At 41.3% G+C, this 13,340-nt stretch overlaps 1 protein-coding gene across 4 annotated transcripts in view; it reads right to left on the reverse strand.

Moving 5' to 3' along the window:
• Positions 1 to 13,340, reverse strand: part of MIDEAS (mitotic deacetylase associated SANT domain protein) — a 106,423-nt gene that overhangs the window by 20,810 nt on the left and 72,273 nt on the right. For 3 of the 4 annotated variants that reach the window (XM_043517521.1, XM_038406848.2, XM_038406845.2), the window contains exons 2-4: positions 4,974 to 6,664; positions 2,222 to 2,539; positions 278 to 623 (exon numbers count right to left, since the gene is read on the reverse strand). In XM_043517521.1, the coding sequence (XP_043373456.1) occupies positions 278 to 623; positions 2,222 to 2,539; positions 4,974 to 6,431 (2,122 nt within the window). In that variant the 5' untranslated portion in view covers positions 6,432 to 6,664. Of the gene's footprint in view, positions 1 to 277; positions 624 to 2,221; positions 2,540 to 4,973; positions 6,665 to 9,674; positions 9,763 to 13,340 lie in introns of all 4 variants that reach the window. The other variant, XM_038406846.2, reaches the window with a different exon arrangement.

The following is a 13,340-nucleotide window of genomic DNA, read 5'->3' on the forward strand; positions in this document are numbered from 1 at the left end:
ACTTCAGCTAAACTAATCCCATGCTTGAGAGAACTAACTCTTTCAAGACTAAATCTTTTATTTCGGAAGTTAGTAGGGGGTGCAGGAGATCAATGGTAGGTTCATCCTAAGTAACATCTCCAAATATGGCAGCATCAATTCTGCTACATCCCATTTCCCCAAGTCTCCCAACAGGAAGCTCCACATCCAGCTATCCATAACTGTCTAAGAGAGCCGTAATTTTGTTCATGTTGGCACTCAGCCTCCCACTCCCAACCGGACAAAGAAGGGAACTTACTAGATCTGAGCAGAGTTCTGTGAGTACTTTTAGGGGTCATTGGAGGTGGAATTGAGTGACTGCTAGCAGAGAGGATAGCATTGAAATACAGCCCAGACCCTTCTCTCACTGGGCTGAGAATCGGTGGAGGTGTGTAAGGAGGTAGCTCAAAGTTCCTATCTGAAGGGTGATCTGCAAGGCGCACAGGTGAGCGTAAGTGGCTCTGATATGGAGTAATGTTGGAATAGACTGGAGGGACAATGAAGGTGCCTGCTTTCGGTGGTATGAAGAGTGGCTCAGGTCTTGGGCGCTGCTTTGGTTTCCGGGCAAAGCCCTCTGATTCCTCCTTTGGAACAGCATCTTCATGCTACAAAAAGAAAACAAATCCTTTTAATACAACTTTCTAAACCAGGGTTCTCAAAGTATGGGTCACAACCTCATTTTGATGGGGTCACCAGGGCAGAAAGCCCCAGCCCAGAGGTCCATGGGCAAAGAAGAGAAGCTAAAGCCCTAGATAGCCTGCCCACCTCTCCGCAGGCAGCTGTGGGGCTGAAGCACTGAAAAAAAACCAAATAAATACAGTTCCTGTCTCACTGCTGAAGATGACCTCCACCTTTATCTCAGCCACACAGAGCCCCACTTCAAGGATTTGTGTTCATCAATGCAAGCTCACCCCTCCCATTCAGTGCATATTTATTTTTATTTTTTAATTACTGGATATAAAGATTGTCTTGTGATTGTATTGTGTATTAAAATATTTAGTGGCTACTTTTCATTGATATGGCCTTGTAATGCATTTTTTATTTAAAACACTAACTATTCTGAGTAACACAGGGCACGGGGATCATGCAGTAATTTTTCTTGTCAGAAGCGGGTCATGGAGCAATGAAGTTTGAGAAATGCTGATCTAAGCACTAAATTGTATTTTAAAGATGCCTTCAGATTGTTTAAAAAAATCTCAGTGAGATGACGGGCTCAGTGCGCTGCAGGATAGGAGCTGGCTAGGGCTGCTTAAGAGGCATTGCGTGCAGCCCTAATGGGGAGTGTGGGGGGGCACACTATTATTCAGCGACAACACTTCTGGTAGATTATAAAGTTGCATTTACAGGCTCCAGACAGAGATCCAGTCTAATGCTGGGTTAGAAAGATGGCAATTGTAATGTGGTGGTCATGAAAGGGGAAAGATGGGATTTTAATAGAACTCTGACACGCACAGATGACCCCACAGGGTGAAAGGAGGAATTAAATCACTTTGAATGATAGAACAGAGGAAAATCCAAGGGTCTTTTCTCAAAAGTCTGCAGTTGCTTAAGAACTATATACTATTTGTCATCTCTCCAGACAGCAAAATTATCCACTATAATCCTTTATCTCAATCTCTCTTTTCTGGCTAGATGCAATATTCAAATAAACAAAAAGTAGATATTGAGGGAACCCCAACAAGGGATTCTTATAACATCATGGTAGCCATGTGAACAAAGATCCAGTTTGGGACTTAGAACCCAAAGATAGGTGCATAGTTTTACAACTCAAAGTTACCTGTTCATGAACGGTAAAAATGTCCCCTATTTAGAGCATAGCTCTGCTAAATGAAGATCACTTGAAAAGAGCAAGCTTCCAACAGCAAACGCACTATTTACTCAGAGACACACTGTCTACTTTCATTTCCTCTATCCTCCAGACTTTAGTGAGCATTACTTGGCTATTACTAAGCCAATGGTGTTCCACAGATTAACCATCAGATGGCAGGGGTGCACAAAAAACAAAAAAAAACCCCAACCCTCTATATACAGGACTCAGATATGGTCTCTGGATCAAATTCAGCTAAAGAGTAGGCGCCCCTTTCAAGTTTAGGAGACTCAAACTACTCATTCACAATTAAAAGTTGTTTCAACAGAAAGGATGAAGTTGGGCACATAGATTTAACAGATTTCAGTCTCCCTAGGTCTATTAACATGACCATACCTGGACTGAGGTTTCCATGTTGGAGCTGCGATTGGACCTTCTTCGGGTGACTATCACAGAGGGCTTGCGTTCAGAAAGACCTCGATCATTTGCCAGCACTCTCTGGAGTTTCCCTTCCTCACCCTTTTCCTTCCCAATAGCTTGCAAGTCGAATTTCCTCACCGGCACAGACACAGGCATGATTAGAGGCACGAGGCTGCTATCTTCCCGGGGTCTCTTGGAGGGTTGTGGAGAACTGGCAAATTCCAAAACACTTTTGGCTGCTGCAGGTGCTGCAACCACCACATTCTTCTTCGTCTCTTCTGAAGTATCCAATTCCTGAAGACAAGATGAAAAAAATCCCACACGTACCTTAAAAGTTTTAAATCACCCATCTTTTAATCAGACAATATGTCACTTTCAATCTAAATCTCTTATTTCAGGGTTCCATGGTATTCTCAACAAATCATTCTCTTAGCTGGAAAGTACTCATAACTACAATACCTGGGGAAAAGGATACTTTATCTGAACTATCTTCCATAAGTTGGCAAAACTATTTTAGAGTTGTCCCATTTATTTCAACTGGCGTTAGAAACAGTACCAACTACTCTCTTGATCCTTCATTCCCCCATCCATAGTTTTACATTTTGTGTTCCAGATTGACTTATGCCCTACACATAACTTCCCCAATACTTCCCCATAAGCACATGGGTAAGTATTTTCATTATTTTGGGAACATCTGTACATCGCAGTTCCAAGTGTCTGACTTTTGATCCAAATTGCTGAACTGTAATATATCCTGCTTTCCCTGGTTCTCCCTCTTCTTTGAGAGCTCATATAATTGAATTTCTTGACCAAAGAACTAAACTGACTTTTGTACTATACTTTAGTCAATGGAAATGTACCTTACTAAAATGAATAAATAAACCTCTTTCATCAGCTCCGTGGTCCTCTACCCTTCTTATATATGTTCTTTGCATAAGCTACAACAAGGTAAGTGCCTTTTGGATTTGTGCTCAGTAGGTTTTCTGATCAGCGGAAGAGTCAACAGTGGAAGCAGAATCTTGTATTGTGGGACAGAAAACCACTGGACTAAGGAGAGTGGGGGAGCAGACCACACTCCCACAAACAAACATATCACTTCTCTCTCTCACACGCATCCACCCAGTGATCCGCTGTAGTTAACCCCTTAAAAATGTAGGCTTCATTAGCCCCAGACTGATAGCTTTGAAAATCTCATCTTGAATGTATAAAATTATCTAGAAGAGTGGGGTGTACAGAATTCCATTTGGGCCACTGTGGAATCAAACCCTTTTCACTGCTCATTGGGAAGGACAGACAGAATCGGTCATAAATATTGCTTCCTTTTGTCCTCAAGTTGCTAACCATGGCAATATGCAGGCACAACTAGAGGTGAAATGTCTTGTTTCAACTGTCAAATTCAATTTGATCTCCCCCAAGCCTTTTCTTAAATACACAACCAGATCTCTCTAACTGCACTCACTGTGCTGGTGATCAGACTGCGTGTAATGCAGCTCTAGTTGGATAAGCATAAGCATGTTGTGAGTGGGAGGGCAATAGATAAGCAAGAGTACATATTTTACATTGCTAACTACTCCCCAGTTTTCTACCAAGTGTGTTAACAAGCAACTTGCTCAATAGGAATGGCGCAGCAAGGAAAAGGTGATCATGTTAACAAGGTCGATTAACTAACTGATGAGGTTTTTGTTGGTCTTCTGTGGAACAGATGAAGCAGCGTGTGTGCACTTCCTCTGACTGCTCACAAAAACTGAATAAACTACACATCCCTGTATAGAGCGGATAGGCAAAGCAATCACTGAGCAAGCAGAAGATTAAGGGGGGGAAATGTCAAAAAGGAAATGTTTTTATTTTCCTTGTCACTGTTCTCCAATACACCGTTGCAAAGATAGTTATATATCCTGACATGCATGCTTTGTTCCCCACCACCTCCACCCCACTCAGCAATGAAATCTTCTGAGAAAAAGATCTTTTACCACCTTCCCACGTGAGGGATTCACTGTAAAACCAGTCAAAGAAAGGTTGGAAGAGAACATAGCTCTCAGTTATGCCTCTTAGTTCTTGGCCTCCTATTTCCTCATCTCACCACGTGACATGATATGATTCAGCTTATGGCTATGGAACACTAGAGGGAGCAAAGGAATGATTGCTCTTATCTCTTATTCACCAAGAGATAGCATGTCTTCCCCAACAAGTCCTACAAAGGCTCCTATAGATTAGCCAGATTTCTTCATGGCTGTCTCAATTTGGAATTTTAAAAAATTTCATTTTTAAAAAATATTTTTAAATGATTTGTTAAAGATATCATCCTTCATGTTTTGACTGTGAGGATTAGTAAAGAGAGGCAGATTTTAAGAAAGAGGTCAGGTGAAACAGGCCATAAGAAACCAAGCCTAGTAGATGTACACCTGTTATTCTAAATTCTTGATCAGCTTGAATAGCTAGCTATATTTTATTTTGAGGGACCAGGTTAGGAGTTTTATTCAAACCAGTGGAGTAAATTATACTGCTCAGGTAGCCTCACTGCACTATGAGGAGATCATACACGTAAGAGTTTCTGTAACCAAGTCCCGCCCCCACTACCATTTCAGAGCTGACTCTGCAGTAGCATACTCTGTTTCTCTTCAGTTCGGTTGACCTCCCACACGTTTTTTCTCAGAGATGTATTTTTAGGATGCGATACAGTATGGGGGCTATTTTAGAAATGCTATATTGGTCAGGATGTATCCCTTACCTTGTCATTTTGAAGAGAAGCCAGCTCAACAGCCTTTTGTGCCAGAGTTAGCAGGTTGACCTCTTGAGAAACACACCGTTTTCTTCGGGTGCTCTGGATCACACCACCTCTCACCCCCACGAAGTCATTAGTTCTCTGAGTGCTTTCTTCGGTCATTGCCACTTGCTTCTCCCCATCTCTGCCATTATAGGATGTGGCCGGCCTCTCTGTGTCAGGCTGGTTCAAGTCATCACTACTCAGGGTCTCCTTTTGTCCCAGATGTGTTCTTGTGGGCTGTGGATAGCTACCCTTGTGGCCCAGAGCTTCAGTCTCATGCTGAAACTGGAGTCCTTGCTGCTGTGGTTGCCAGTGATGCAGGAACAGATTGCTAGGTTGTTCCTCTACTGGTTTAGAAGCCAATATTTCTCCTGAAGAAGCGGATGGCAAAATACCTTCCTTGGAGAGTCTCCTTGACCTCCTTGGAAAGGGTATCTGGGTCTGAGGTAGCACAGTCTGTTGGTTTTGCTCTGTTAGGGCTTTCAAGAGTTCCTGGTTCCTCTCGGGTTGCTGGTACTGGTGGGCCACCATATGATGCTGGGGTGCTGTTGCTGCCACATGGGGATGTGCTATAGAGGCAGCTTGTTGGAGGTTGAAGGCTTGCGTGGCGGCCTGTTGCTGCTGTTGTGGGTAGAAGTTTTCAAACAGTTGCAGCTGGGGAAGAGACTGTTGTTTCTGCTGGGTAGTAAAGACTGGGTTGGAAGAAGCTGGGGCTTGTTGAAAGACATGTAACAATTCAGGAAGGCCTTGCTTCTGGCCTTGGTGACCGAATGCAAGCTGGAAAGGCTGTAAAGGTAGAGTCTGATTCTGCTGTTGTTGCTTCTGCATCTGGTGATACGAATTCATTTGAGCTTGCTGCCTGATTAGTGCTTGTTGTTCCAGCTGAACCTTCTGGGCCATCATCTGCTGAACAGCAGCATCTCCATATATTTCTAGCTGCGGCACCTCCATTTCTTTTTCCTGGCTTCTTTTCAGAGCTTCAGGATGGCCATAGAAACCTGGAGCACTGGAATTGTGGTGGACCCCTTTCTGATTGCCCCCAAAGACCATACTGTGGTTCCATGCCGCAGGTGAAGGCTGCCAACTGGAATCAATCCTCTCAGGCAACCTGCTCCCCATCAATGAGTTCTGCCATTTGACAGCAGCCAGCTGCTGAGACATCATCATGGAGTCCCCCCTATCTTGAGTATAAACAACAGAGTTCATCAAGGCAACATTGTTGGGAGCACCAGTTAAACCCCCTGCTTTAGAAAGCTCCATAGTTTGTGAAGCAGGTATTTCCCCTCCATGTCCATAGTACTGTCCTTCCTTCAGCTGCTGTTGCAGCTCTTTTGATGGCACAGCTACATCCTGCTCATTAAAATATGCAATCCGTTTCCCAGCCCTCTTGTTTGAAGACTTTTGTTGAGCCTGAAGATTCATGGTTCAGTCTATTCCCAGTTACATACACAGATTTACAATCCACCCATCTCAGAGACTGGGGGAAGAAAAGACACCAAATGGTTCACTTTCCCATCCAGTTCCAGTCATAAGTTTCATACAAGTCCAGATGGAAGTGCCCCCACCTCCTTTTCCTCTGTGCGCCCTTCCCTTTCTTCTTTTTGCTCTTCTTCTCTGCAGTTAAGAGGATGCTGGAGTCCACTTGATCACAATGCCTGAAACAGAGAATGAACATCAATGACTCACCAGTAAGGAGCACAAAACAGCAATAGGACATCAGATGGCATATACACCCTCAGAATCAGCAAACAGTAAGGTATGTGCCTGTCCCTCCTTCCAAAAGAAATCATGACCAGGAAAATCTTGTCCAGTAGGGAATGGAGTGGAGAAAGATAAAATAGATCTGATCCTATGTAGAGTTTAACTGATTTATCCCTCTCAAAAAGGAATAAAAAATATCAGAGTACTTTTGCACAACAAGAACAGCAGTTGCAAACAGCACTTCTGATTTCAATAATGAACTCTTTAGCTCAGGGGTGCCCCAACTTATAGCACGCAGGCTGCACACAGCCCACCACAACATTTCATAAGGCCCGCGTCCTCCTTCAACACAATATATTATCGGCCAATTCATCAGTATTTTGTCATCATGTTTACATCATTTTAGTTTATCAAGTGTATAAATAGACAATACTGTACTTAGAAATGATCTAAATATACATGAAACAAGGTGAACTTAAAATATAAATCAAGACAGGTAACTATTCTTATTAAAATATGTAGGATCTGTTTGGCCCACACAAGATTGCATTTAGGTTTATGTGGCCATCCTGTGTAAGAAAATCGGGCACCACTGCTTTAGCCCACTCTGAAGCCTTTTCTGTTCAACATTCCCACCTTCCTCACTGCTCTCCCATCAACCCATTTCTTTCTCATAAGCTGAATGATCTGCTTTTAATTCAAACCCTGAAAAAACAATGACTTCCTAAAATTAAAAAAGGCAAACAATTTAAATTATCTCAGGATTCCCTAATTTCCTCTCTGAGATGGTAAAAACAAAAAAAACCCCAAACACACACCACCAAAATCTTCAGCTGAACATGAAGGGAAGGTGCTCCATTCAACAATGGAGAAGGGAGGGAAGTAGCCAGTAGCTGTACTGTGGAGAAATCATCTTGCTTCTGCAGAAGCCTATCAGCCAAGAAATCCCTTAACAGCTCACCAAGTTCCCTACGACTACAGGCAAGACCTACCCAACCTGCTGTACTTTCAATGTCTTTTGCAGCAGTTAAGACGTTAGGGTGACTAGATGTTCTGATTTTATAGGGACAGTCCTGATATTTGGGGCTTTTTCTTATATAGGCTCCTATTACCTCCCACCCCCGTCCCAATTTTTCACACTTGCTGTCTGGTCACCCTACTGGAAGTTGCTATTTCTACTAAGGGATTTCACACTGAATAGTGATTCATGAAGAGTCTGGAAGCACCTTTAACGATCTTCAGACATCGGTCGGTATACAACAGGAAAAGAAGGTCCCTCAAGCACATGAATACACATAATCAAGGATGAAAAGTTGCAATAAAGGAAGCCATCTTCTATGGCACATACTCCAGAAGGCTCACGGAATGGTCATTAATAGCACATATTTTAAGAGAATGTGCGCTATTAATGACAGTAGTGCACCTTAAGCCTTGGATAGGCATCTTATTATCTTAAATTTAAATACATAAAAATACCAGCTCCCATGTAATGAGGCTACCCAAACCTAGGTATCATGCCATGTCTTCAGTATTCTCATAGACTCATCCAATAAGTCACATTTTACAGAAGACTTATTTCTGAAATGTTTTAGATTTAGAAGAAAGAAAGAAAGAAAGAAAGAAAGAAAGAAAGAATAATAATAATAATAATAATAATAATAATACTATTTGTCTCTATCCACCTACAAAGCCAGTCTCTCTTAGCGAACAATCTAACTGTTCGGACCTCAGAGGGAGAGAAAATGCTAATAAATGTTATAATCTCTAAAATGATCTAGAACAAGTTAATAATGCCATGATTCCAAGGTAAAAAAAAAAAACCTGGGGGCCTTCCAGGACAAGAAGTGCCATAGATCCCATTGGAAAGCTAGGAATCTTCACATTCCAATAAGAAATAGCAACCCATTTCTAGTTCTCATGAGTCCAAGACTTTGGACTTTAAACTTGTCACTTGCCCCAAACCTGAATAAAACCTAACCTAAGATTTCGGTGAAAGTAACTAAGTCTCTCGCCTCCTCTTTTTTTTTTTCTTTGGTGGGGTGGGGAATGGATAGGAAGCAGGGAAGAGATGAGGAAATTCTACATTTGGAAGGGAAAAGAACAATGATGGTTAATGGTGTAAACATTAAAAAAAATCTAAAAATTTAAAGTATTCAAAATGGCAGCTGTTTGAAACTTAGTTTTGGAATTTTACTTGTAGTCCTGGAAAGATGGGATTAGTGGGCAAAATGCGAGAAGGGGTGAAAGATGGTCAGAAAAAAACCTATCGGGTGGATATTACTACTGCATATGGGATATGTTGGTGCTTTTACTGTATTTCTTTTTTTTAAATTATTATACACACTATTTTTATAAATGATTCTTATCTACCCTGTATTTTTAAATGATTTAAATCAGATTTTAAATTTAAAGAATTTCTTTTTTAAAAATAAACCTATTAAAATTAAATGAGAATTCATGACTACCGAGATGAGGTCTAAATTTACTATCATTTATTAAAATAATTTTAATAAATTAAAAATAAGCAGAATCAATGGGCCCTCCTCAAATTTAGTAATGAATTAATAAGAAATTGAAGTCTGCTTTTTTATACATAAAATCAGAGGAAAGTGTTTAACTTTCAAGGTCAAGCTTTATAAATATGGTATATAATATGACATATACTACATTAGATATGTACATCATCTTCAGTCTTTAGAACTGGAGCCAGTACTGGTATTTACTTTTCCCCAAAGGTCAGTATTTTCAGTGTCTGTTGCTTAAATGAAAAATGTAATAGCTTAAATAAATGCTCTGTCATTATTTATGTTAAATAGAAGGAAGAGGCCCCAGGAAGAGTGTAAATTTAAAGACCATATCCTTTGTGTATGCGCAGTCTATTTGCAGGATGGTGGGGACTCCACCTGCTTATACAGTCTACTGTACATCACACAAACACCAGTGAACATCATATGGCCAACTCACGGTTTGCGAAGTACATGTAAGCATACAGAACCCAAGTCCTAGATTCCACTTCAGCCTCTCATTCCTGGCCTGTGCTGCAGAGGTTGACCTGCATTTAACGATTTTGAGGAAAAATACATGGAGTCTCTTTGGGATAGAAACATTTATTTGCAGTTGCTCTTTACATTTCCCCACCTCCTATCCCATTGTGAAAAGTCTGAATGACAGCCCACAAACTGACTCTACTATCTGGCTTGCACAGTGACCACAACCTTCCTTTTACTATCAAAGAAAAATGAATGATGATTGCAGCAAGTTGAGAACTGCTCAGTTGGGTTTTGGGTGGTAGATTTTTTTGTTTGGTTTCTTTTGGGCATTGCTAAAATAAGATTCACCAAAGTTCAAAGTTCCCACCCGTGGAGCTGAACTGGTTGTAGAAACAGTGAGGAAGAGCAGGAAGCATAGATGCAGATGCACAATTCCCATAAAATAATGAGAATGGAAAAAAAGCACAGGGGCTTGGGAGAAGGGAGAAAACACCATTAAAGAGTTTGTTTCTTCACTAACATGCTTCCACGCTCAATAATATTTAACATTTAAATGGTGTGTTTCATTCCAGAGAATCACAAAGCGCTTTACAAACCAATACACAACTTATACTCCATCCAGGATCACTTCAACCATTACAGAAAAGCAGCCTTCTTTGGGGTGGCAAGGAAGCAAATGACACACACACATTGTGCTGTGTAAGGGAATTCTTGAGCAAGGAAAACAGGACCATCTCCTATGGAGTCTGCCATGGGATTTTTAAAACCCACACAGAGCAGACAAGACATTCTGATTATTATTAATTAAGACCCCAACAACAAGGTGCAATAAAATATTTTATATATTAAAAACAGAAGTTAAACTGGATGTTTCCCTCTGCCCAAGGTCCTGTAACTTGAATCTCCTCAAACCTCACATGGCTGCAGAGTAGATTTTAAAACTGGGAAAAGGGGAGGCAGGCATGGGGTTTATGCAACTTCTTCCTTCAATCTAGACCAAGCTTGGCTTCCCTGAAAGTGGAATCATGGCTTGCTGTTTCAGTGAGAACTGACTCACTTCCTTTGCCTGTTTTATTGCTGTTCTCTTCCCTCCTCCTCCTCCTTCACCCTGGCCATAAGCAATGGAACTCTGCCACAGGGTATGACAGAGGCCAGGGCGTTCCTCCCTTCACCGAGCACAAACTCTCTCAGCTCATTTTCCAATCCCCTTTGGACAGCACAAAAATAACTCCAAAAGAAATGAGACACACAGGAGATGGAAAAATTCTCTTTTTAAAATGCTATCAACACACAACGTAACTAGCCAAACATGTTCAGTGAAACCCTGAAAATGCACATCCAACAAAGTAAGAGATGCTTTAAAATGGAACCCAGGCTGCAACATGAACAGCTCTTGGACAAAAGTAATAAACGTACATTGCTTAAGAGTATTAGTGTTATTTTCCCCTTTGCTTTCTGCAGAATTGCTACAAATTTAGCAGCACTTTTTAACTACAGTGTGTAAGGTTATCCAAATAATAGTGCCTTATGATACTACTATACCTTCCAGAGCAGTTGCAAAATATTTGTTTGGAAAAAAAAATAAAATCCAATTCTTTTGCGGTTTTCCTTCCTTTATCCTTTTTGAATTCTTATAGTACTGACTATTCAAATCTAGCATATTGTTATCTGTACGAATTCATCTAAAACCTTAGCAGTTTCCTGTCCTCTTGCTAGTGTTCAACAGACTGTTCTCAAACCAGATACCTGTCTCCTCTACTTGTTCTCTGGTTTAGAATCTCTTGTAGAATTTCTCTTTCTGACTTGCACTTACTTTAGTTAGAACATCTAGCAAACCCTTCCTATTTCTTTTCCACCTGCTTCAGAAACCATTTATCAAGTGTATCAGCTATTTTTAAGCAATATATGAAGAAAATCCTTCAGATCTCAGGTTCTCTTACAACGTGATCAAGGCATGAGGTTTTAAAAGATTTATTGCTGACTGCAACAGATTTCAAAGCTTGAGGACCTCAATCTTGAAAAAGGAAGGGGGTGTTGCAGTGAAAGAGAGAGCGGAAAAAACCCAAACACCATTGTTCAGCTTTGCATCATCTTCCCAATGATTCCTCCAGTCATGCAATACCAGTGAAGTGAGAAACTGAAGGAAACATAGCTGGCTAAAACCCAATCCAGAAGGTATATTGATGTGCAAGGAAAGTCTTTTTCTGGAAAAAAGAAAAGGAGTACCCGTGGCACCTGTTAGTCTCTAAGGTGCCACGGGTACTCCTTTTCTTTTTGCGAATACAGACTAACACGGCTGCTACTCTGAAACCTGTCTTTTTCTGGAGACAGATAAAAATTTGTTCTCACCCAACAATGAAGGCATCTGACTAAAATATGGTCGGATCGTACTCTGGGTTCCATTCAGCTCCTCACTACTCCTAAAGGCCCTGAAAGCTGCAATGATCAGAAATGCCCTATACTTTCTTAAACTAGCCAAACTTCTACTAATGAACTTCTACCACAAACCCAAGGGGCCACCTGGAACATCACATCCTCCTCAACAAGATCAACCAGAGGAAACACATCCACTCCACTGGTCCACACTCTGCATAACTGCCAGTCAAATTTTGCTTTCAGTTCAAGATCCTTGGCCTTTTCCAAGCCCTGTATGCATAACACACACACACCCGCCCCAGTTTATCTCAAGGACTGTCTCTTCCTCCCCCTGGCTCTCTTGACCCAGCCTTGTATTAGAATGCCCAGTTTGGGACAGTTGTCCTGCAGTCATTGTTCAACTAAGAAAGATTCCTCAAGTCCCACTTTCCTGGAGGCTCCCAAGGGTGGGAATCTATACTGATAGTACTCAAAATAGAAAGATTTATTTGGCATTGGACCTCATAGATCACTGCAGATACACAATCCCGATGCTCCATCCCCCTTTCTTTGGAGTCTATATTAGAGACTATATTTTGAGAAAGTGGCAGGAATAGAGCGCTTGCAGGGCCTTTATAAAGGCTTGCATTGCTCAGGTTACAGTTTCCTCTTTTCCTCCTGGGCATTAGCATGCCTTGTCTACGGTGCTCTAAAAACCTGGCAGTATGAGACTGGGGTTCTCAGTGAAGCACAAAACAGTACCACGAAGCCAGCTTCCCATTTGCAAGTCTGAACCTTAAACATACTGAGCTTACATATCTCCTGTGCCTTGGAGGCAGCCATAAGGAAGACTACACATGAACTGACAGACAAGGAAAGATTGTTGAAGTTGTATTTTCCCAAAAGAAAGTTGATCCTGTACTTACAAAGCGTGGCTACAATCTGCATCTACCATACAAACGCATTTAGTATAGAGGCCCACTGTGCATACACGGGGTAACCCTGGTAATGAAACCTTCAAAAATAACTGTCTCAGATAAGCAAAGAAGGCCTCTATTAATGTACATGGGTAACTCTCCAACTCTCTACTTGCCCAGGCCTTGGCTTCTGTTTTTTCCATTATTAGATGAGGCCCTGGTGTATGCAGAATGTAACAGTAAGTGGTCTGGAGATGTACTTAGCTGGAAAAGAGGAGCAAACAAACATCAAAATGGTAATACAACAATTATGAAAGAAGGTTAAAGGTGACCGGTAAAGGGGAAAAAAGGACTTGTGTCTTTGTATT

Source organism: Dermochelys coriacea, chromosome 6, assembly GCF_009764565.3.
Source record: "Dermochelys coriacea isolate rDerCor1 chromosome 6, rDerCor1.pri.v4, whole genome shotgun sequence".
Lineage (NCBI taxonomy): Eukaryota > Metazoa > Chordata > Testudines > Dermochelyidae > Dermochelys > Dermochelys coriacea.